The sequence below is a fragment of the Gekko japonicus genome, unplaced genomic scaffold, assembly GCF_001447785.1.
Source record: "Gekko japonicus isolate JY-2015 unplaced genomic scaffold, Gekko_japonicus_V1.1 scaffold165, whole genome shotgun sequence".
Taxonomy (NCBI): Eukaryota; Metazoa; Chordata; class Lepidosauria; order Squamata; family Gekkonidae; genus Gekko; species Gekko japonicus.
Window position 1 is genome coordinate 504,767 of NW_015163097.1, and position 26,521 is coordinate 531,287.

Consider the following 26,521-nt stretch of genomic DNA (forward strand, 5'->3'; position numbering starts at 1 on the left):
AGCTGTATTCAGAACAAGCTTGATGTTAGAGTGTTCAAATACTGCTGCTTCTCCCTTTCCCAACCTCTGTGTATGCTATTAGGTACTGAGGGGTTGCATACCTTCCACCTGTGTAAGTTGTAAATTATCCAGACATTTTGAAGCTGCGTATATTTCAATACTTACTTCATTATGAAAACAAATGTATTTTATTGCTTTAGAATGTAAAATAAATTTCCCACCAGTTCGTCAGCATATAAAATTGTACCAATTAACATGTTATGCAACTTAAAAGTATAAGTGACTTTACTTTTCCTCAGACAAAATTGCAAATATATGAGCATGAGTGAATAGTTATGCAAAGTGCTGCATACCAGAAAATATTTCAAGAGCGCTTTTTGAAGTGCTCCGAAAAAGTTCCTGGGGAGTGCAAGTACTTGTGTTTTACAGTTTGTTCTTTTCCCAGGCTTTTACATTTCTACACCCACGAGAGGACGGGTTCGATTTTGACATCCTTGTGTGGTGGCTATAATTTGGACATCCTTTAATTTATACAAAACTCCTACTCCCTCCCACATGTAATTTGTTTTATCAGAATGGTGGATGTGGAAGCCCCCTTGATGATGGTTCTGCTGTTAAGGCTTCTGGAAATATATGCAATGTTAGCAGTAATGCTGATAACCTGCCAGATTAAATGGTTTTGCTGATGCTATTTATAAACTCTCTCTCTCCCCCTCTCTCCACCATTTAGGTATTTATGTAAATTGTCGGATCAAGAACTGAGACAGAGTGCAGCCCGTAACATGGCAGATTTGATGTGGAGCACAGTTAAAGAGCCATTGGATACTGCCTTGTGCTTTGATAAAGAGAGTCTTGATCTAGCATTTAAGTATTTTATGTCACCAACTTTGACCATGCGGTTGGCTGGACTCAGTCAAATAACAGTAAGACTTTTTAAAAAAAATTCTGTTGTAACAGAACTAAACAGAAGTCCAGTGGTATTTTAAAGACTAAGATATTTTATTCCAGCATAAACTTTCCTGAGTCAGAGTTCACTTCATCAGATGGATCAAGTGTACGTCTAGACCAGTTATGGACAGGAATGGGTAGATGTGGTAAAGAGATGCCAGTTTGAAATAATGAGTCAAGGAGAAATCAGTCCACTCAGACTTGGTGAGGACTGCTCCTAATTGTTGAAGATGGGCAGAGTAAGATTAATGTAAAATCACATCTAAGGAAGGTGTTGTGTGTAACTTTTATTAATAACTGGTATGGATGTACACTTGATGCATCTGATGAATGAGATGAGTCATGAAAGTTTATTCTGCAATAAAATTTTCTTTAAGGTGCCACTGGAGTCATGTTTAATTTTTAAAGAAGTGTGTAAAATTATTAAAACAATTATGAGCTATAGCTGTATAACCATATTGTATGTGAAAATTGCATCAGCAAGAGGGTACAGGCAGTTTATCATTTTCTTGAGTAACTGAATAATCTCAGTGGGACTTTCGTTGGGGATGTTCCTGCAAGAACGTATTTCAGGTTTATAATTAGTGAAAGTAAGCTAAAATGTAAAGAAACGGAATATGTTTTAGTTTCGGTAAAACAGTTTAGATGGGGACATTTGCCATTTGTATTTTGAAATAGCTATACTTTGGAAGACAAAAGTTATTTTAAGTTGTTTGACATAAATCCTTGGTGACTAACAGGTGGCAAGGGTACATCAACCAGTGCTAGCAGGAGTGTATCTGGGCAGAAACAGGAAAGCTTTAAAGCCCTGCTGTGGTGTAGTCAGATTTGTACATTTTCATGGTTCAGTGGCTGTTGAAGTAAAATAGCACTAAGGCAGATCCAGTATAGAACACACTAGAAACCTACTGGACGTTCCAGGCCCCCGGTCCATCAAACTTGTCATGACCAGGAATAGGGCGTTATCGGTGGCGGCTCCTATCTGGTGGAACGAGCTCCCAGAGGAGATCAGGGCTCTGCGGGACCTAGCACAGTTCCGCAGAGCCTGCAAGACGGAGCTCTTCCGCCAGGCGTTTGAATAGGAGCCGCTACCACCATGGTACCATCTACGCCCCAAGCCTTGTGGACAGAGTCAACATGATGTGGGCACCTTGAAAAGAGGATGAGACTTTAGGAGATCGCCATCTTGTTCCTACGAAGTGAGCACCAGATACTGTTCTGTTTGTATGATGTTTTAATATTTGATATTATTTAATATTTTTAATGTTTTATTGTTGTATCATATTGGCAAAGCCTTGTAAGCCGCACTGAGCCTATAAATAAATAAATAAATAAATAAATATCTAAAGGGAAAAAAACAATTAGTACTGAACAGAGTTTCTAGTGGGGATTTTTGTCTGGAAGAAGTCAAGAAAAAAAATACAGAGCCTCTTCCTCGAAACATTTTGGGCACATGAATTACTATAAACGAGCTTGTTGTTACGAAACATTTTGGGCACATGAATTACTATAAACGAGCTTGTTGTTACTAAACTACATAATAAACTGGATTTTGGTTATACAAAAGTTCTAATATGACTTTTATTCTACATATTTTCATGCTCAGTACTGGCACAGCATTTAGGTTGGATCCAGTGACGTGTCAGTGCAAGGAACACAAATGTTTGCTGCATCCTTCCCCCAACAGTCCACTTGGACCCTAGAGTTGTGTTGACTAGTAGCCTGGTGGGTTGGGGGTAACAAGAGGAGGAGGCACCTCTGCCCCCTTCTCACTGCAGCCCCCTTCCCTGATGTACCCAGCTATAAATCCATGTAGATTCTATGGCCCCAAGATTCAGTTTTCCCAAGATCAGAAACGACTGCTGAGAGAGGTAAACATAGAAAACATCAGTACTCTTTGAACTGATGGATCACTAGATGCAAAACTTTGCTTTTAATAAATACCACTGTAACAACAAAAAGATTTTTTTTTCTAGGACTAAATATTAAACCTAAAATTCCTTTATGTAGACTAACCCAGTTTTACAGTGAAATTTAAAGCTGTAGAGAAAGGAGAGGTAAACTAACATACCTATACTGCTGGGCCATATGTTGTCAGAGTAGTAGCTGCTGAGGACAGGAGATTTCATCTTCTTCACCAATAATATGCAAATATATGGAGGGAACTAAGTGTGACAGGCCTGAATGGGAACTGGAGCATCTATTAGACTCGAGTGTATATAAATAAAGGAAAAACTAAACAGTTCAGCCTAATGTCCCTGGTATGTCCCTGGGAGAGCATTACGCTCTACTGAGAGTAATCTGCTGGTGATCCCTGGCCCCAAAGATATCCAGCTGTCCTCGAACTCCCTGTCAGCTTCCATCAGGGCCCTGCGGGACTTAATGCAACTCTGCAGGGCCTGTAAGGCAGAGATGTTCCATCAGGCTTTTGGTTGAGGACAGCGACGGTTTCCATCGCAGCTGGCCCAGCACCCTCCTCTTTTCTTCTTTTTCGTTTTCCATCCTGCCTGCTTCGGCCTCCTCCTTAACCTGCCCATGAGATGGAAGAACAGTCCAGAGCAGGTTTCAGATCAAATTATAAACGCCATTGGAAGACTGTGAAACTTTGGGATGAACTGGTTGCTGATTTTAAACTGTACTTTGTATATTAATTTATTGTAAATCACCCAGAGCCCTGTGTACTCAGGGATGGGGCGATTTGGAAATTTAATAGATAATGATGATGATGATGATTTCAGGACCCACAACTAACTCTCTCCCTCACTCTCTTTCTCCCTCTCTCTCTCTGTGACATACACATTATGCTCTCCTGAAATTCTGGAGAATAATAGATTAAATAACCACATCTGGATCCCCGGAGCCTACATATTTTGCTAAGTGTTGGTATAGTTAATACTTGTATCATTCTTGCTGTGTGTTAATAGTGTAATTCTATATGATGTACTTGAAAGTAAGTCCCACTTTGTTCAATGGCATTCTTTCTAAGTATGCACAATATTTCAGCCTTGCAGTGCCATCCTAAGTCAATTTATACCCTTCTAAGTCCATTGACTTCAGTAGACTTGGAAGGATGGCCATCTGCCTAGAATGGCACTGTTACTTTCTCCCCTCTTTCCCATGCCAACTTTGCACACAACAATAACAGTGAATAAACACAATCAGATCTAAGTTGTTATATAGAGCAAGGGCAAATACTGAACACAAACTCCAAGCTTTAACTATAACTCCTACATAAATACAACCAGGGGTCATTTCGTAGAAAAAGACCTAGGGGGACTCATTAGCATAACTCATTAGCATATGCCACACCCCCTGACATCACCGGAAGTGTGTCCTCCCCACAGACGGCGGCGACCTCCAGCGGGCACCAGCAGGGAGCTCCAGGCCCCGCCCTCCCGCACCTCACCCGGGGGGATGGCGTCCCCCGCGTCCCCCCCCAAATGACCCCTGAATACAACTACATATTCAACTATGATCTGTAATGCCATTTCATTGTCTGACGAAGTGTGAGTGCACACGAAAGCTCACACCTTGAATAAAACTTTGTTGGGTCTTAACTGTGCCACTGGAATCTAGCTTTGTTCTACTGCTTCAGACCAACACGGCTGACCAACTTGATCTGCTACATAAAGTCTTACTGAACTCCAAGAGTACTGGATTCATAAGTGTTGCCATCTGAAGGATCAACTGGTGGCATATTCATCATTACACCTTAAGTAAAATATTTGAAGGATGATAGTGAAATGATTTTAACTCTGGAAAAAAATTAAGTGCCTATAATTATACATTTGTTTCTAATTAATTATGAACATGTTGGAACAAGAAATTATTTTAACGTGCTTTGATACAAATTACTGAGAAGAATTTAGAAGCAACTGTTTGAGAATTGAGTAGAGACATCAATAAAAGAAAACCCTTGTCTAAGAAAAGATCTGGCACCGGCAGGAGGAAAAATTCTTCACAGAGCCATGAACAGAGAACTATAACTGTAAATGTTCCAAACAGTGAATGAGATCAGTGACCCACGGAGACGGATACAGCAAAGAAAAGGCATATATCCCAAGCCCTTACAATATAAACAAATGTAAATCTTGATTGGAATGTATGTAAAGTCGTGGAGAACAACACATTCCAGACAGAACAGCCCTGATCAGTGGTCATGATTTTGGTGCTCCAACCTCATGTAATGCAAGAGCAAGCAATCCATGATTCTGCCCATACATGTAGTCTCAGTTTTGTGTTAAAAGGGCAACACACATACTTCCTCCCACCTTTGGTTCATGCAAATGCATACTCTCAAAAATCTGGGTTTCCACTAACAGGTGCTGAAGCTCGAAAATATGCAAATTGCCCTATTCACTCAAAACAGTGACAGCTAGGGTTGCCAATCTCCAGGTGGTAGCTGGTGATCTCCTGGGGTTACAACTGATCTCCAAGTAACGGAGATCAGTTCATTTGGAGAAAATGGCTGCTTTGGAAGGTGGACTCTATGGCATTATACCCCAGTGAAGTCCCTCCCCTCCCCAAACCCCTCTCCCTCTTCATGCTGCACCTCCAAAATCTACAGGTATTTTCCAACCCCCAGTGACAGCACATACTTAAAAAATTAGTGACAGCAAGATCTTGCCTTATGCACAGCCAAAATCACAATGACTGAACTAATTTCACTGAGTTAAAGTCATTCATACAAGAAATAACAGGAAATAATGCCTAAGGGTCCCAACCACTAATATTATATCAATGAGATAGAAAAGAGCAAGAGTCCAGTAGCACCTAAAAGAATAACAAAATGTGTGGTCTGAAGATGTGAGCAGTGACTCACGAAAGCTACCACACATTTTGTTATTCCTTTAGGTGCTTCTAGACTCTTACTCTTTTCTACTGCTACAGACAGACTAACACAGCTACCCGTCTTGATTATATCAATTAATTAACTTCTTTCCCTTGCCCAGTGACAGAAGTAAATTTGGAAGAGTAATACCAAGAACATATGGGGAGAAAGTAAGAGATTTCCTATCTGAATGTACTTGCAAATGCATTCAGTTGTAGAATGAAGATGTAATTTCTTATATCTTTCTATAATCTGGTCAGTTAACACACTGCTCAGCTGTTTGCAGGTGGCCAAATAATCATGGGAGTTGTGTGTGAGATCTCTTGCCCTGAGTGCACACAATTCCTGTAAGCCTCACAATATTGTCTGATTGGCAACTGCAGAGCTTTTTGATTCTGAGGAATGGGAAGCATGAATTCTATTAGTAGTTTTGTCAACTTTTGTTGGCGGGGATGGGTTTAGTTCTTGTTTCTAAACATACTTTTTGAATATATAATACAGATTATTTTTCTTAATACTATGTGCCAGTGAGTCTTAACAGGGAATATACAGCCTCAGCCCCTAAGGTAAAAGGTAAAGGTTCCCTTGCTCGAAAGCCAGTCGAATCCGACTCTAGGGTTGCGGTGCTCATCTCCGTTTCAAAGCCAAAGAGCCAGTGCTGTCCGAAGATGTTTCCGTGGTCATGTGGCCGGCATGACTAAACCCCAAGGCGCACGGAACGCTGTTACCTTCCCACCAAAGTGGTACCTATTTATCTACTTGCAATTTCTTGCTTTCGAACTGCTAGGTTCCCTAAGGGGACCTCTATAATTCTTGGGAGGCATTCAGGATTTTAGGCAGCCCCTTCTCCTCACTCACAATGACTTCTGACAGCCAGCAGATGACAGTTGTCTTATACTGTTTATCTTCTGTGGAGGATAAAATCCCAGATTTCTCACCCAGTAGCACACAGTAAACAGGAATCAAACCTAACGTTAACCTGTTGGCTGATAACCATCAGGTTTCATTAAACGTTATGTCTGAAATCTATACATCAAATGCATATACCATAAATATGAAGTTGCTTGGCCTGGAGCGCTGCTTTTACTTGTGGCTGGGGGGGGGGGGGTTTGGGGGGGGGGAGGGGCCTCAGCAGATGGTAGTGGATGAAAGGTTAATAACTGCAGGTATAGATCATTTTTGCTTTGTTTTTGGTGGTATGTGGGTGAGAAGCTAGAGAGTGATTTACAGGTTTGAAGGATTTTCTTTTCATATGAAGGGCCTGAAAGTTAATACACAGGAATGTCAAGACTAGCCAGAAGTTTAACCTAAGGTTACCCAACAAAATACTGCCAAGGGAAACTTCACCCAAACAGAGAGTTTTATAAATAGTTTCCTACTTCTGCACATCTAAGCTCTTTTAAAGAACTGCAACTGCCTGATATGCTTGTTTAACCAATGACAGACTCATTTGTAGTGAAGGTAGATTCATTTGTCGTAAAGGTTTCATTAATAATTAAATCTGGATCACTGATTCAGGTGTTTTCCACTCAGGGATGTGCTTGTGCCATTTCCCTGTTGCTGCTAGAGCTGCCAATACAGTGCTGCAGCAACAGGGCTTCCACATGGCAGGTTACAGTTTTCCTGAGATTTCCTGGAAAAAACCCAGTAGCGAGAGAGGAAATGGCCACTGTGGGTACAACAAAAATGTCTGTCATGTGGGCAGCCAAACTTTCCCACCTACACTGCAGCCAATCTAGGCTTTGCAGTGATCTTTCCCCAAAAAAGTAACAGAGCAGGTTTGAGAATGATTGGAGAAGAGCTAGAGAAACCCTGTGAAGTGCACGAATGCACCACAATGCTGTGGGTAAACTAGAAACATCTACTTCCCAGCTGCACCAAATCACCACAAATATGGCTCTATTCCTAGCAGCCCTGCTCCCTACTTGACAAGTTGGCGACACCCACAGTCGAGCTTCTCACAAAGTTATGCTAGTAAAATGTGCATAGAAGCAGAGACTTCCCAAAGAATCACAATCCCTACAAATAGTTGCTTTGCCACAAAAGCAGCCATTCAGATGGATTACGTTTGAACCTTTCCTTTTGGACCTTTCTTTGAAACTTGTGTTAAATTCTCTGTTATGGTAAAGCCAGAAATCTCTCTCATGTAGCAGAGTGCACTGAGGCCTCACACAGGGGCAACTTGATACTGTGCGTGTGCTGGCAAAGAAACAAAGTTGCACTGAGCCAATTGTCAGTTTAAACTAAAGAGTTCTTTATTAGGGAACTCCATTCTAGATAGTATAGACGAGAGACAGAAATAGGATCTAATCTAAACTAACTAGCTGGATGGATGCAGATGGAGAATGCATCCATGGTGCCAAAGATGGAGAGAGTGCACCTTCTTTGTGTGTGCGGGAGAGAGAAGTGTCAAACCGGAAGGAAGGAAATCATGCCCTAAGAACTGCATTCTGTTTCAAAGGGATAGTATCAGATAGCAGGAAGGAAAGGATGCTCTGTGTGTCCTGACCTCTCTATCTGTTCTAAATCTATGGTGCTGTCTCTGAAGTCTGAGGCAGGAGACAGTGTATACCCCTCCACTTCTAACAGCTTGAACCTTCCCATTCTATTCAAAACAGCCCTGGGACAGAGAGGAATAAATTAACTCATACAACAATCTACTTTATCTTCTAGATGGATGTCCCTTGCTGTACACTCTCTCACCCTCTCCCTTGAATCTTTCATGTCCCCACAACTTTTACTGATTTACTTGTAATGGATGGCACACAAAAATGTAAATACAAGCCTAAATGTAAACCAGACAACTGTCTTGTTGTGATGATTTGAAGGCTCTTGTTCTCATTCATCTCACGTGTGCTGCAAAGAGTGTCAAAGAGCACTCTGTCTATGACTGAAGGCTCTTCCATTGCATTCAAAATGAATTAGGCACAGGAAGATGCTTCGAAGTAGCAGCTTCATGAAAGACAGACTAGGTCTTTTCCCCCACAAGAAAAGGAGGATGCCACTCTTAAACTGGCATATAAGGTACATTCATGTACAGTGACAAAAAATTCCCTCGGTGTAGCAATTTCGAAGTAGCAACTTCATGAAAGTGGAGCCACTCCACTTGCCTAGGTCTTTTCACCCACAAGAAAAGGAGGATACCACTCTTAAATTGGTATATAAGGTACATTCATGTACAGTGACAAAAAATTCCCTCGGTGTAGCAATTTCGAAGTAGCAACTTCATGAAAGTGGAGCCACTCCACTTGCCTAGGTCTTTTCACCCACAAGAAAAGGAGGATACCACTCTTAGGCCCCAGTCACACGGAGAATTTGCTGCACGAAAGGCACGAATGCTGGGTGGATTTTCAGAGTGCGATCACACCGCAACATCTGACAAGTGTAGCGCACCCATGGCCAACCCGTGGCGTGCTGCCGAAGATACTAGCAAATGGTTTGCCATGGGCTGCAGACGGACTCGTTTGGTGTGATCGCGCCGGCACGCGCCTATTCCCTCCGGCCGTCCTGTTTGCAGCGTGCGCCGAAGGACGAAACCCCAGTGTGCCGCCATTGCGTCCGATCGAATAATGGCGGATCAGAATGCCACGGCACAAATAGCCACGCCTTCCCCCCCCCCATGTTTTCCGGCACGTGTGGCCAGGGCCTTAAATTGGTATATAAGGTACATTCATGTACAGTGACAAAAAATTCCCTCGGTCTACAACCTTTATTTGGGGGCGGGGGATCATCTTACATTCAGGATAATCTTCATTTTGGATAAATATAATATTGTCTGAACAGCTCCCATACCATTGCTTGCCACCATAAATAATACACATCAGTACAAAAAGAAAAAAAGCATTCCATAAAAAGTAAGCAGCTACATGGGCTGAACATCATTGGAAGCCTTGCTGTTGATCTTGTCTCCTCCCACACATGTTTCATGTGATTACAGTGAGGGGTACAAAATGATGCTTTAAAGTTTTAAGCTGAATATTGTCATCGATCCCCTATTTGACTCGCTTTCTGCTTCTTTTCATCCCTCAACTACCTAATTTTTGAAGTGGCACAGGTTGTTCTTCCTGCCTACTGGATGCTAACACTGGGAGCTTTGGGGGTGGGGGGCTAGGCATCACATAATCTCTGCGACTAAACCATACACTTTATTCACTAGAGCATCACAGCAATGTGTGGTGTCACTGCCAGTTACGCAGCTGAAAGTGACGCTGCACTTGCCCCCGGCACTTTCCTTGGCACTCCCTGGGCAGTAGCAAGAAGCCAGACGCTGGAGACCTCCTCCTATGGATTCTGTGGCTTGATTCAAGCATAACACCAAACCATGGTCTATGTTTAGTTTGTGAAACCAGGATTCAGCTCACAATCACTCAAACCCTAATTTGCCTTGAACAGTGCTGATACCATTTCCTTCTCTCTTCCTGGGAAGACATCACCAAAGAACAAGCCAGGATTTAACCAGGATGCCTACACTCAGACATCACACGGAACAACTGACTACTTGGTGAATAAACCAGCTTCGGATCTTGGTTTTACAGATCCTAAGCATAATTAGAGCTGTGATCTACATTTAGACAATCACTATTGCTAGTTAGTTTGATTAAACTGTGGCTTTGTGTGATATCTGAACGAATCCTTGGGTATGACACACGTGATCCTACACCCAGAAAAGCTTCAAGTTGTGGCTCTCCTGTAGTTTTCTCATGTAGCCCTAGCCCAAGTCTTCATACTGGTGTTTCACACTGCAAAGCAGCAGAAGAATTAAGATAATTTTGCCAAGATTATCTAAGACATAATGCCCAATAAAAAGACTGTACATCAGTAATTTTTTGTATATGCATCCTCCCCCCTCAAAAAAATGTAATAATCTCATTACTATGACGAGATGGACCAGTTGACTTGCTTGGAAGGAAAAGAATACCCAGACAAGAACATTCACCATTTTAATCTGATTATATATTTCCTCAAATACACTGCTCCAAACAAGGACTGGAAACAGCTTGAAATTTGTACAAACAGTCTTTTTTAAAGGCTTCTGCAAACCCATTTAGACGTTCTAAAAATTCTGAACTGGCAGAGAGAAATATTTATTTACATTCCACAGTTAAAGCAAAATGATAGTGTTAGGACATAATCTCTGCTTTGATGACAAAAGATTTCATTTGTGCAAAGAATGACAATACAAAAAACTGAAATTTATTTTAAACAGGAACAGAAAAAGCTATAGTTGTTTAAATGGACAGCTAATTGCAGCAATAATTGAATCTAAATAGACAGCTAATTGTGGTCACAAGAGAACCTTATGATGCAGTATAGCTAGCACACAATTAATGATCTCTTAAAATAAAAAAAAAAATCATGGAGATTTTTCCATAGGGTCCACATATTGTTAACAGAGGCATGAATAAATTATATACCCCTGCAAAAACAAGAAAGTATTTCTTGATAACTAGGAGGACCCAATAAAACATCAGACTATGCAATAAACACTTAAAGAACTGAAATATTCTGCCCTTTATTTTATAGCTTTTTGTCATAGACATAACTTAAACATGAAAAAAATAATGTGTTGAATTCAGTCACCTAGAAGTAGTGGTTTTATCTTACTACCCTCCTTACTGCAGCCATTTGTACCACGCAACCCATTAAGAAGAAACACAAAACGCACATTTTCAGATAAAAATTGTGTGCCAGAAGGTAATCTGGTTAATTTTTATAAGTTTGAAATGTTTATATCCTGCCCTGCAATACAATACACTAGAGAAGCTAACAGCAACTTGAGCCACTACAGCAGTACAATAAAATGCAAAGAAATCATTATCTTAGTTGAGGCTGGACTTCTATTGGAAGAAACACACTATATTAGAGACTGGACCTAGGCTATTTATGGTGGCTGCTAAACATCATTTTGGGGTACATGTGTACCATGCTGCATCATCATACAAGATGTGGATTCAAAGGATCCCCTCCACTAAGAGTGCAATCTTCTACAGATGCAGGGAATGTAAGGAGCCTCACAGGGTGTCTGTTGTGGGGAGGGGAAGGGAAAGGAGTTTGTAAGCCGCTCTGAGACTCCAAGTAAAGGGCGGGGTATAAATCCAATCTCTTCTCTTCTCTCTAGTGGAACCAGCACATTTTGCTGATAGAAGGCTCCACTTGCCAGCAAAAAGCACCACCATTAGGTGAATGAACCTTTTGAGTGTTTTCACTAGCACTCCCACACACTTTGCTTTAATTGTGGACTAACTGAGCCCAACACCTCATGAGGCACATGACCGTTGTTATTGGAGACTACATGGAATACTGATATGTAGTACCTTGGGAGCAACATCTGACTCCTTAACATGCCACCTATGGCTCTTCTGGGCACCGTCCTCCAGTGTGGCACCTGTCTAGGAAAGTAAGCAAGGCCACTGCCTTGTAGTACAGACTCTTGGTACATAATGGGAGCCAGCTGTTTTATATAACTGTCCTCTTCTCTTCCCACTAGGCAGTTATTGCATGCAAACATGTCAGACTTTAGTAAAATTTTGATAAATATAAGAGCTAATATATATTCCTCAATAGTTTCCTGATGGGAGTTTTTGGTTTAATGTAGTTACCCATTCATTTCACAAGCTGTTATTTGAGGCAGAATCATGTAAGTATCTTGAAAGTGCTCTGTGCTCTGCTACAGGCTTGTCATGCAGCTTTTCTGGCTAGTCATGTGTCTCTTTGCCAGTTTGGTGTAGTGGTTAAGTGTGCGGACTCTAATCTGGGAAAAACGGGTTTGATTCCCCACTCCTCCACTTGCACCTGCTGATGTGACCTTGGGACAGTCACAAGCTCTGGCACAGCTGTCCTTGAAAAAGAGCAGTTTGTGTCAGAGTTCTCTCAGCCCCACCCACCTCACAGGGTGTCTGTTGTGGGGAGGGGAAGGGAAAGGAGTTTGTAAGCTGCTCTGAGACACCTTTGGGTAGTGAAGAGTGGGGTATAAATCCAATCTCTTCTTCTTCTTCTTCTTTTGGCTGATGGTAATTGCGGATGTGGCGCTCTGCAAGCCATACAGTGAATACCACTGATGTGGAGTATGAAGTGGCACTTATAAGGGTAAAACATTCTGAGATCACAATTTATGTATTTGTTGTTGTTCAGTCGCACAGTCGAGTCCGACTCTTCGCGACCCCATGGACCAGATCACGCCAGGCCTTCCTGTCTTCCGACGTCCTCTGAAGTTGGCTCAATTTCATGTTCGTTGCATCTATGACACTGTCTTTATGTATAGGTATACAGAATATTCTATTCCTTCCACATACACACCGCACTATTTCCTTCCCATGGGATTCCCATGGGATTCATCACACTGAGCCAATGAGGAAAAGAACGGTTGAAAGTCAACTTGGCTGTGTGATGTATGTTCCCGTCAGTTGCCACCTGGTGCCACCTACTTTTTGTTGAGCAGTCAGACTAGGCATGCTCCTGGAGGGTCAGTAGAGACCTTTTCCAGGACGGATGCCCTCCTGAGGCTTTGTGCTACAGCTCAAATAAAGCAGATTTATACCCTTGCCTTGCTGGCGGGGTCTCCAAACTTTACAGGCTACTTTGTTGTTTCTGAACCATATAAGAGCATGAAGGCAAATGAGGCAAAGTTGGCTGTTTCTGCACTACTATGTCACATCTGCTTTAGCTGCAACTAAAAGTGCTCTATAACAGGAAACAGGGGAATAAATATTACAACTAAGAGCCCATTGATCACAGGGGTCTGTAACCAGCTATGATGGATGGATTTGCATGAGAGTGCAGAACAGTCAAGACACTTTCATGATTCTACCTCAAGTAACAGCTTGTTAAATGAATGGGTAACTACAGTAAGCCAAAAGCTACACCAGGAAACAAAAACTATTGAGGAATATTAATTAGCGTTTATATCCATCAAAATTTTTCTAAAATCTAACAATGTTACATGCTATGTTGTTTGCGATGCAATAACTGCCTAGTGGGAGGACGAAAGGACAATGATATAAAATAGTTGTCTCCCACTAAGTACTAAGAGCCTGTCATTTAAAAATTCATTCTGGCTCCCACAATTATAAATACGGGGAATTATTTTTGCAGGGAATGCCAGAAAGTCAGCAAGCAGTTACTTTTTTTGCCAACCAAAGCATGACTCTTTCTGCAGGAATTTTCTTTAAAATATATAAACAAAGATGGATAGAAAACCAGCCTTGCTAATAGAGTAGGACAGATATATTGAACATGTATTCTGAACAATGCACATAAATAATATTCCACTTCTTCCAAAAATAGGTATTGTAACTAAGATTTACCAAAAACGCAGTTTGTTGTGCAGTGTATACAATAAATACCCCCTCCAAAAAAAGTTTTATTTATAACATACAGACATCTCTGAAATTAAACTTAGGTAAATCTTGAATGAAGGGATAGATGGTGTAATATTTAACAACCTTAGAAGTTACAAAGAGTTAAAGAGAAATTATCTTAAAATTGTTTTTGAAATGAAGGCTTCAAGATATCAGAATTTTGTAAAGCCACACTGGTGACCCATATAAAGGTTTTCCAGTTTCCCTTATTTTAAGATAGCCACTTGCAGATTCAGTGAACTCTGGATACAAGCTCATAATACCCTTCATTTTAGAAGAAGAGAGTACCAAACCAAAAGAGATTTAATTATTTGTTTAAACATTTATATCCTGCCTTTCCTTTTGGCTCAGATAAAAAGAAAAGTGCAGAATATTTTTCAAAAATAAACATTTCTATGTCATCTTTCCAACCCCACATAGGGTCTCCAAGGTGGCAAAGACTTCACACAAAAAAACTCCAAACGGGCACTGCAGATTCATTGGTACCTAAACCATACTTGATCAAGGGATATTTGCAAACTTCTGATGTGATAGAGCAGGTTTCCCTCTGGGCATTTCAAAGAAATATTGCCAGCTGAACTGGCAAGTGACTCACTGGATCTGACTGATTCCACTTCTTACAATATCTGAAACTGATCTCAAGTGCACACTGTTGTGCCAAAACAGGTGGTACCAAAATGCCTCAATGGGTAACATAAAAGGGTAACACTATTATGCCAACCTACATGCCCCAAGTTTCCCACTTAAATCTCCCAAAGAGGTGTACAACTTAATAAACCAAGAACCCTAATCGGGTGGAAAGGCAGCATAAAAAGTATTTAAATAAATAAATAAATAAATATTTTGTGCCTTTTTTTACAAGTACACAATTTTACACTATACAACAGCTCTAAGCCGCACCTCTAAAAAGACTTCTGTATTCTGAAGAGTCTAAAGGCCGCTGCCTAGCAACACCAACCCTACTCTGTGGCACCATATCATCACCAGGGGTTCGGCTCAGGATGCCCACACATCCCAGCAGGATACGCCACTGTAATGACACAGAAGACCTCCCCTGTCACTCTACAGAGTAATCAGATACCTACTTGAAAAATAATAGTGGAAAAGGAGCTGGACTAAGATTCACCTCAGTGGAAAAGTAAACAGGCCAGCTTATTTCAGAACAATCACCACATATGAAAGTTCTTAACTAGTGTTCTCTGGATTATGGATAAAAATACCTGTGAGCTGAAACACTTGTTTCATAACAGTCCATACAGACCACTAAGACTGTGGTGCAGAGAAACAAGCAAGGTGCTCACTTTGGTCAAGAGAATATATTTGTATTAAGAAATATAGAACACCTTTATTTTTTTTTAAAGTTATACTTTTCCAACACTGGTCATGACAAGGGGGCTACGATTCAGTGGAAGAGCATTAGCTTGGAATGCAGAAGGTAACAGGTTCAATCCCCAGCTTCTCCAGTTAAAATGATCAGGTAGTAGGTGATGTACCTGAGACCCTAGGGACCCACTGCCACTCTGAGTAGACAACACTGACCTTAATGGACCAATGGTCTGATCCAGTATAAAGCAGCTTCATTTGTTTGTAAGTTCAGCAGACAAATAAAAGGAGACAATGCATGTAATTAATTAAAAAAAACATTGACCTACCTCATTGAATCTTGTCACCAGATCTTCAATTGCATTGTGCTCCCCATTTGGAGCAGAAAGAAGAGAAGCAGAAACAGAAGCTTTAATAGCTGAAAGGTTGTTCTGGCATTCGGCATTGCCCAAATCTCTGGTTAAGAAGCATAAGTAATCAATGGGCAATACTTTTCTGTAGAGATCCTGCTCTTGCTCAGTCAGAATACTAGCAACCTCCTCTGGAAACTGAATGAGATGCTGAAGTTCTACAAGTTCTTTACTAATACCAGCCACAGTGGAAGGAAGGGTATTTGATCCAGCCATAGAAGAACTCAAGTGTCGTTCTAAAAAAAACAAAAAAACCAAGTGTGAATTTTTTAAAAACCACCTTTCCCTCTATCATACTACTAAATTAAACTTTAAAGAAGACATTATTGTTATGCCAGTCTAAAACAAGAGATCTGAAGCTCTTTAGAAACTATTACCTTGGTCACCGAAATGTTCTCATAGAACTGCACCTTTAAGTCAATCCTGTGTGAGAATTAAAATCATAATACTGTAAGGAGTTACATGCATTTCTTTTTGCACATTAAACCATGTTGAGTTCAGAAGCTCATAGATGGAAGTTAATACATTGCTATATATTGACTACGCTAAAGCCTTTGATTATGTGGATCACAACAAACTATGGCAAGTCCTTAAAGAGATGGGAGCACCAGACCACCTCACAAGTCTCCTGAGAAACCTGTATAAGGGTCAAGAAGCGACAGAACTGGATATGGAACAACTGACTGGTTTAGCATAGGAAAAGAAGTACGACAAGGATGTATATTGTCACCTTGCTTATTTAATTTATATGCAGAGTACATCATGCGAAACGCTGGCCTGGATGAATCACAAGCGGGAATTAAGACTGCCAGGAAAAACATCAACAACCTCAGATATGCAGACGATACCACTCTAATGGCAGAAAGTGAAGAGGACCTAAAGAGCCTCTTGCTCAGGGTGAAAGAGGAGAGCGCAAAAGTTGGATTGAAACGCAACATAAAAAAAAAATAAGATCATGGCATCCGGCCCCATCACTCCTTGGCAAATACAAGGGGAAGTCGTGGAAGTAGTGACAGACTTCACATTCCTGGGATCCCAGATCACCACAGACTGTGACAGCAGCCATGAAATTAAAAGACATCTGCTCCTTGGGAGGAAAGTGATGGCAAACCTAGACAGCATACTAAAAAGCAGAGACATCACCCTGCCAACAAAAGTCCGTATGATCAAAGCAATGGTATTCCCAGTAATAACATATGGCTGCGAGAGTTGGACCATAAGGAAGGCCAAATTATGGTGCTGGAGAAGACTCTTGAGAGTCCCTTGGACTGCAAGGAGATCAAATCAGTCAATCCTAAAGGAAATCAACCCTGACTGTACCCTGGAAGGCCAGATACTGAAGCTGAAGCTCAAATACTTTGACCACCAAATGAGAAGGGAGCATTCAGTGGAGAAGACCCTGATGCTGGGAAAGAATGAAGGTCAAAGAAGAAGGGGACGACAAAGGATGAGATGCTTAGACAGTGTTATCGATGCAACAAACATGAAGTTGAGCATACTCCGGAGGACAGGAGGGCCTGGCGTGATGTGGTCCACGGGGTCGCGAAGAGTCGGACTCGACTGTGCGACTGAACAACAACAAATATATTGACACAAATCTGATCCTCTGCCCTATTACAGCTCCCACCATTGGTACTGATGTGTGAAATACTGTTCCCCACTTCTAATGCAGTAGTTTTGTGTATAAGCACTATTCCTCCATATGCAAGGTCATAAAGACAGGGAGGAAGCAGAAATGCAAGTGGTATTGTAGCAGCAGAAAAAGTCTTCTAGGATAAAAGAAAATCTGGCACAATCTTGGAGTCATTAAGTTTAGGTGAGGTGTGTTGTTACTGGCAAGGGAGAAGCTGATTCTGCCCCACTTCCTTGTACAAAACATCAGGTGCAATCTAGTAATGGAGTGCCCTGGCAAACACACACAAATGAACACAGCCATGAGTCATAAAAGAAAAATGTCTGTTGTATTTCTGATGACAGAGACTGTATTATGGTAATAGACTTTGCAGCCTGGCCAGACCCCAGTAAAACATACCTCTTTCTTTCCCTTCCCACTCCAGTACATCTGCTATGCAGTTTGCACTACCGTGGCTAAAAATGATAAGATGATCTTGCCTTTTAGTCAAAACTTATTTTTCTATACAACTTCTTACAAACATAAAGAGTTGTAAATATGTTCAAACCTGTCCTTGCCTGAAATGTCCTGTGCTACATCTGCTTCATCAGTCTACCTAAATCTTTCCAAGTAGGAGCTTTATCTTCTTTTCATACTTCTCACAATACGCAACCCTTAACATTACATAAGATGCTATATAAGTCTGCTCCGAGTACAAGAGGCAGCCTTTTCTTCTGGAATTCTTATTATATCTGTGAGGGTACATCATCTGCTTTTAAGTTTTGGAGCCAAGTTACAAGACACCACTACATTAAAAGTTAAACTAATTTCTGCTTCTGTTTTTCTGTATGCATAATGATGGTGAGAAAGTCTCATTCTGAATTAAATACACAAGACAGTAATCTCTGTCAGAAAAGCCTGGTGTTCTATATTAAGTAGGCTTTCTAATTAGTCAGATCAACTCTGTGAAGACACTGGGTGGGATCCAAACGAGAACAAGCAGAAATCATTCATGCAAGCAGATCTCAGCTTTCCTTCCCTCCCCCCCGACACACACACCAAGGGTTGCTAAATCTAGGCCGGGAAATTACTGGAGATTTGGGAGTTGAAGCCTGGGAAGGGAAGGACCTCAATAGGATATAATGCCATACGGCCCACCTCTAAAGCAGCCATTTTTTCCCCCAGGGGAACTGCTCTCTGTGGTCTGGAGATCAGTTATAATTCAAGGGAAATGTGGCAACCCTACATAACACACCTGTGCCCCCCGAAATCCTTCTGTTGGGAGCCAGGGGAGAGTCTCCTAAACAAAATTCACTATGACTTGCAGCTCAGGCTGTTTTCCCCAGTTCCCCATCCTCACTATAGCCCCCTGCTTCCTGCTACAGTTTGTTTTCAAAGGTCCCTGATCAAGGTTGTTGGGGTAAAAGTGGTTGTTGGGGGGGAAGGAAAGACGGAGAAAGGTTCCTTGTGAGAATTTGGAAACAGCCAAGTACTGCAACAAACTCTTTTCACCTTTTAGTCTGCTACAAAGACATTCTCAATAGACTGTGCTCTTTTTACTGTAAGGTTCTAAATCAGGGGTGTCAAACTCATTTATTATGAGGGCCAGATCTGACATGAGACCTTGTTGGGTCGGGCCATGTGTGTCATAAGATGTAATGCCAGGTAGCGGAGATATAAACTTTATAAAAGACACAAACACAACGTTTTTTTAAACTTAAAATAAAAGCATGCTTAAAACATTAGCACTCTTGCAATATTTTGTTGATTTAACAGTGTCTGATAACTGACGCCTCTTGCTCTGAATTATTGCATCAAAATGTCTGTGCTGTTGCAAGCAGATCAGGTGTGTATCTGTAAGCTGATGCAGTAGCAGCAGAACTGGAAGAAGCAGAAGACTGCCAGTTCCACTGTGGGCCTGATAGAAGCTCCCCCGGGCCACATGTTTGACACCCCTGTTCTAAATGATATTAGTTTAACAAAGAAAAAAAATTACCTGAGATATGCTAAATTAATTTTCTAGCAAAGTTGCATTTACTCCACACATTTCTTAAAACTCACCAACAGAATATGCCCTTGCCTTTTCAAAGTCGCTATATAATTCACGCATTACAGAGTTATCTAAGAAATCTCATGCATCTCGTATTTACAATTGTACAACACACGAGATTTAATGCCCTTCTTTTGGCTGGCCTCATTCTCTTGTTCAGCTGTTACTCATTTTTTTGTGGCTGGAAAAATGCATGTAACTTATATATGTTTTACTCGCAATGAACGTTTGGGAGAAAATTTTGAGAAGACTGCATGTGCCAAAATATTTTTCATTATTGTAAATGGAAGAAGATAGCTAGTTCTGCCGTGTTATCTGTTGGTTTGTGATTGCATTCCCACTTTATATTTGTGCACTCTGAAAATGGTAGTGATGGTGGAAAGTGCCATCGAGTCACAGCTGACTTATGGTGACCCCGAAGGGTTTTCAAGGCAAGAGACATTCGGAGGTGGTTCTGACATTGCCTGCCTCCGTGTAGCAGCCCTGGGCTCCCTTGGTGGGTTCCCATCCGAATGCCGGCCAAGGCCAACCCTGCTTAACTTCCAAGATCTGATGAGACTGGGCTAACCTGGCCTATCCAGGTCAGGCTCTAATAAGTGATAGGCAACTCCTATTCCTACATCAATATGGAGGAATTAATATTTGTTATAGTCATATTTTTAAATGCCCTACTCTTCAATGTTGGCAAAATAAAATCTGGGAACACTTTGTATATGGTAAAATAGTCTCTCACCAAAAGGATTTTCAAGCGACTTGGTTCCCAGCAGTGGAATATCTCGTAGACGAAGAAGTGATTCCAAACAACTCTTATTACAAAGATCTGTTATATTTTTAAAAGGCTCTTACGGGTTGAGAATGTTGATTATTGCATGGTATTAATTTGTGTTCTGAATGTACTGTTGAATATATTTACAATATTTTTAGAAATTATTTTTTCCCCCCAGAAAGCAATGAGATAAAAATTTAGTTCAACTTTGGTTTTAGCATTCTTATGTCTGTTTTGATAATAACTTGAGTCTGGAAGTTTTTTGTCTAACTGAATAAACTACCAATAGGATGCAACAGTATTATTTAACCTTTCCAGACCCATGGCCCACATTAAACACCTAGCAAGAACCATAAGGCCCACCAAACTGAAAGCAAGGGGCATTGGAGTCATGTGACAGGGAGCGGAGAGGCCATAATTACGACCTCACTGCTGGAGAGGTGTTCTGCACTCCAAGCACACGAATTGGAGGAATGAACGCGGGGGTGGGAACGACCTAGCCAGTGGTATAGAAAGAAGACACAGTGTTGTAGAGAAGGGTGTCTATGAATCTGCCTCTGCTAAAAAAAAAAAAAGTATCCTCTCAACAGCAGAACGAATGAACTTCATTCTGCTGTCTCTCTCAACGTGTGCGTAAAGGCAGGACTGGCACTCCTACTAGGGTTCCCAGCTCTGGGTTGCGAAATACTTGGACATTGGGGGGTGGATGGAGCCTGGGGAGGTCAGGGTTTGGGAAGGGAAGGAACCTCAGTAAGGTATGATGCCATAGAGTCCACCTTTCAAAGTAGCCATTTTTTAGGGCTGCAAGGTCCCCGCTGGCCACCGGCAGGGGATGAGAGGGTAAGGTTGCCAGATCCCGGTTAGGAAACTCCTGGAGATTAGGGGAAGGAGCCTGGGGAGGACAGGGACCTCACTGGGGTACAATTAGGGTTGCCAGCTCTGGGTTGGGAAATTCCTGGAGATTTGGGGGTGGAGCCTGGGGAGGGTGGGGTTTGGGGAGGGGAAAAACTTTAGCAGGGTATTGTGCCATACAGTCCATCTTCCAAAGTGGCCATTTTTTCCAGGTAAACTGATCTCTGTAACCTGGAGATCAATTATAATAGCAGGAGATCTCCAGCCACCACCTGGGGGTTGCAAAAATAGAGATATCACGGGACAGGTTGTCAAACAAAATATACACACCTGTGAAAAATGACGAAAATTACAAATTGCATAAATAATTGAATTTATGTAATGCAAGTAATATTTCAATTTCGATGTACTAACAATTCAACAATCTTTTGGTGTCATCAGGCTGTGAAACTGGGAAACTCCTACAAGATAATGACGCAGCCCTACCCCACCTTCCTGAGTAGATATAAATTACCTGCCTACCATTTTTCTTCTCACATTGACACAGAGAGGGCTCCATCTTTCTGTGTTATACCTCTGAGGATGCCAGTCACAGCTGCTGGCAAAACGTCAGGTACTACAATGCCAAGACCACGGCCATACAGCCTGGAAAAATCTACAACAACTAATGAACTCCGGCCATGAAAGCCTTTGACAACATAGCAATCAATAAGTTAGGGATGCGAGGTCCAATTGTTGCACCGGTGGAGGGATTTGGGGGGGGGGGCGTTCTGGGAGTGGGCAGGGATGCCATGCAATATGCATACGTCAACCAGAAGTGATGCAGGCATGCCAGTGACATTGGGGCAACACTCTAGTTTTTGGGCAAGACTTTATGGTAAAATTACCCTCAAACCATACAGTTTTGCCCCAAAACCAGAGCATCATCCCACCACCCAATGTCGGGGTGACATCAGCGCGTCACACATAATCAGTGTTCCCTCTAAGCTGAGTTAGTGTGAGATAGCTCACAGTTTTTTAGTCTCTGGCTCACACATTTTTGTCTTAGCTCAGGAAGGATGGCTCCAGAGCAAACTAATTTATGCAGTAGGCAAATTGCTCACTCACAGCTTTAATGCCAGTAGCTCACAAAGTAGAATTTTTGCTCACAAAACTCCACAGCTTAGAGGGAACATTAACACTGTTGGGGGGGGGATTTCATCTCACCAGCCAGCTGGCCCAAGTGGGCAGTAGCCCGCAAAAGCAGGGTATCCCATGCCCCCACTTGGGGAATGGTAACCCTACAATCAGTTCAAAAACCTGAGGGTTCCAGTCAGTAAGACCAGAAGAGTTTTCTTGTTTAGGCTTGGGGATGGGAGTCTTCAAAATGAGCAAAAGTAAAAAGGAGAACCTTTCTTTCCCACTGTCTGCTGAATAATCAAGTAATAAAGTATTCTTCATCTGGTTTGCAGGACCATTCACTTTACTATTAGAGGAGGATATCATGTTGCTAATGGCAATTGGTTGCCATTCTTCGTTACTTCTTCGCATACTTCACTAATCATAATAAAAAACAAGTTAGCTTTCACATTTAAAATACTTCATGAGAACAATTGAGAACAGCTCAAGTAAGAAATCAGGTCCCTTTTTAGTGGCACCTGTTTGATATTATGTAAGTATTATATCATGCCATTCAACAACTATTATTAGCTACCTTTCTGGAAACTGAAAGATACTGCCAGCTACTTTGTAAAGGAAAACAGTAGTTTGATGCAGATATGCTCATGGTCTCCAAGATCAATAATATGCCATAGGTTTGCATTCACGGTTTGAAGTGGGCTTGCTAACCATGGCTGGAGACAACTTCGTGTTAGCACTAACACCATTTTTTAAAAAGTTGAAAAACTAGAATTACAGGATGCCCTATATCTCAGATGACCAGGCCTCAATTCACCTGCTTGAGCAGATTCCAGGTTTTACTTGCAGTAGCTAAAGGAAATATTTACTTGTTTTTAACTATATTTGTTAACTATATTGAAACAAGTAATAGGCATGTGAAAAAATCTAGAAATTTGGAAGAGAAATGTTTAATTTGCACTACGCTAACATTCGGAAGTTAACCTAAAAACACCCTTCCCAAGTAGGCAACAGATTGTATTTCTAACTAGTGTGAGGTCTGCCTAAGTAAGGAGGATCACAACTGATATATTAATAGGAGTAACCAACTAGACAATAGGGATCTTATTAAGACAGGCAAGAAATTACATAATCAATTAATTTCCTTGTTACTTTCTGGACCCAGGAGAAGAGTGACTCCCCCCTCCACCCCCAGGCAGGGAGTGGGGTCTGGTTTGCATAAAAGGAGTCCCAACTGACAGCGAATGCCAAGACAGCATGCTCAGAGATTCCAAGAAGACAGTCTGGCAGAGGCCAGAAGACAAGATGACTTCAAGAATGCAACCTAGACAGCACAAACTGATAGAAACTGAAATTAGTTTTAGGACTATGCTGCCAACCTCTTAATTCATTATTAAGGGTAAAGGTTCCCTTGCTCGAAAGCCAGTCGAATCCGACTCTAGGGTTGCGGTGCTCAGCTCCGTTTCAAAGCCGAAGAGCCAGCGCTGTCCGAAGACGTTTCCGTGGTCATGTGGCCGGCATGACTAAACACCAAGGCGCACGGAACGCTGTTACCTTCCCACCGAAGCGGTGCCTATTTATCTACTTGCAATTTCTTGCTTTCGAACTGCTAGGTTGGCAGGAGCTGGAACTAGAGACGGGAGCTCACTCCGTCTTGCGGCACCCGGGTCTTGAACTGCTGAACTACTGACCTTCCACAGCCTGCAGTTCAGCGTCTTAACCACTTGAGCCACCGCAGCTCCACAATTCATTATTATAGAGGGGTAAATTTTAGACCCAAGGAAAGAAGATTGCATTTATCATTTTATTGTCCTATATGCTGTAGTTGTTGAATATTTACATCCTCTACTATTATTTCCCTTTTTGTAATCAATGACAAACTACAAGTAGAGTTAAATTTTCTTAGTGTAATTTTGGCGTTATCATCATCATTCTGCACCCATAACTTTCACCCAACCTGGTCCACTTGTGCCAAAGTACAAGGATGGTGGCACCAAAAAGCCTGGAGGTCTTTATTTGAAGGAAAGAATAAGAAAAAATGATTACATTTCCAAAAGGGTTAAACGAGCATCTCCCTTGTTTGTTTGGGGGGAGGTCATAGGTCATGGCTGTAGGGGTAAACTCCTTGTTGAAGTCTAGTGACTTGGGTTTGCTGTGTAAATTCGACATCCCTTTGGCAGAACAAAGGTACATGGGTGACCCATTCTGCCACTAAGATGAACCTAAAAAATATTTTGTCCTCTTTGTCTTCCTGTCATTAGCTGCAGGAGAAAAATTCCACATTGGCAAGAGATGCTATGGTTAACCATTACTAAGCATCCTCTTTCACATTGTGATACTTATACACATGGGAAATCCTGGACACCTCCAGGCACCGCAATCCAGGTGGAGACATTGGGGGGGGGCAGGCTGGGCAAGAAGCAGTGCTCAGAGACACAGCACAGCCATCCCCAGAGCTCCGCAGGCCCTCTGCACCATGAGGAAGTGGGATCCTGTCATCACGCCACACCTAGGAAGGACTTGGCAGAGGGGGTCATTGATAGCAGAAGCCTCACCTTCCTTGGGTCCAGCCCGATGCTTTGAAACATCAGAGAAGGGTGGGGCAATCAGGTAGGAGGACCAGGAAGGAAGGCCATTTGTACAGGATGCCACAGCATCATAAGCCCTGCGCCAGCTTGAAGGGCATTGTTGAGTCTGGAGTCCCTTTAACAGGCTGGCCCAGGAGTCCCTTTAACAGGCTGGCCCAGGAGAGGTGGAGGAGGCAGGCCCAGGCCTCTACCAGTAGCCAGGACAGAGGGCTCTGGGTGCTGTCAATCCACCTTGACACAGAGAGGACTCCATCTTTGAGGTTGATTTGCATCTGTTTAATAAACGTTTCTTTTAAGCACGTGGTACAGATGGTGGCAGGAGTAATGCATGAGTCTGCTGGCCATTGTGGGCAGGAATCATTCATTTTTAGAAACTGTCCTAACAGTGTGCTTTAAGACTGTACAGTTGTCTGCCATGGAAATTATTCTGAATTACTATATTTGGCCGTGAAAGCCTTCAACAACATAAATAGAGCAGTTATACAGACAGAGGAGTCATGATACAGATGGTCTTACAAACAAAGATCCATACAATTGTTAGTGGCAAGAGTCATTCAGGCCCACTGGACATCCAAACACATCAACCAAAAGCATCAAGAAATGCAAGAAAGCAGAGAGATCAGAGCTCCAGAAAGATTCAAATACAGAAGCAAAAGACAGGAGGCTTGATGAAATTCAGGACCAAGTGGGCATTTCACATTCTATATAATATTAGAAAATGTATACATGTGTAAAGGTAACTCTGTCAACCTTAGGGGGAGACACCTATACAACAAGCTGTTAGCACCATAAAATTAAGTCAACATGTTTATTTTAATAATTAATAAGGTCATTTCGTCGATATGATATAGATACCAGAATGCGATCAATTACCAAGCAATAGCTTTATTCAAAGTTAAAAGGTACTCAAAATTAAAAGGCATCTTCTCTGTCTCACACAGTATAAATAAATTGCCCTAATGCAGCTTAATGTAAATCTATATTAACTGCAAGAAGAGTCTTATACCAAGATGTGACTGTGCATTCAAGATGCTCAAATAGGTTTTTTTTGACACTTATTACAAGTGAACCAGAAAACAATGAGATTATGGGTCTGCTATGGATAGGAAAAGATCATCAACACATGGAGTATACACAAACCATTGTCTTCCCATGGTTGAAAATAGAACTTTGTAAAACATATGACAGCAGATGAAACATGACAGCAGAAGAAATGTTACTTCAGGCTTTAAAAACATTTTTTTCTTTTAAAGGTAACGACATCAGGCTTTACCAAAGCCACAGGAACATCAAGCTTACCAGTAAATAAAGCTTTAGTTTCCTTCTAAAGTGCCAGAGGTGGAGATAATTTCAAAAGCAGAGAAATATCATATACTGCATTTGTTTGCACTAGTTGTCAGGCAACAGTTGCTCATTCTGAAACTACAAACTGTCAAAATTCACAACCGGCATGATTTGTGCAAGTCAAAGACAACATGCAGAAAGGTCAGGTTACCCACTTCCCAGATAAAAGCTGAAACACTAGGACTCCAGCAAGAGGAATTTTACATTTAAGGACTGGCAAGCATTCTTACTAAGCAATCCCATCTACAAGCCATGGGAGTCAAAGTATTTGGGCTAAAGCTGATGGACACTATAATCCTAAACATGTTTACTGAGGAATCAGCC

At 41.6% G+C, this 26,521-nt stretch overlaps 1 protein-coding gene across 5 annotated transcripts in view; it reads right to left on the bottom strand.

The window, feature by feature from the left end:
• PLCE1 (phospholipase C epsilon 1) overlaps positions 1 to 26,521 on the bottom strand; it is a 208,954-nt gene that overhangs the window by 73,757 nt on the left and 108,676 nt on the right. For all 5 annotated transcript variants that reach the window (XM_015406644.1, XM_015406647.1, XM_015406646.1 and 2 more), the window contains exon 4: positions 15,789 to 16,105. In XM_015406644.1, coding sequence (XP_015262130.1) covers positions 15,789 to 16,105 — 317 coding nt within the window. The remainder of the gene's footprint in view (positions 1 to 15,788; positions 16,106 to 26,521) is intronic.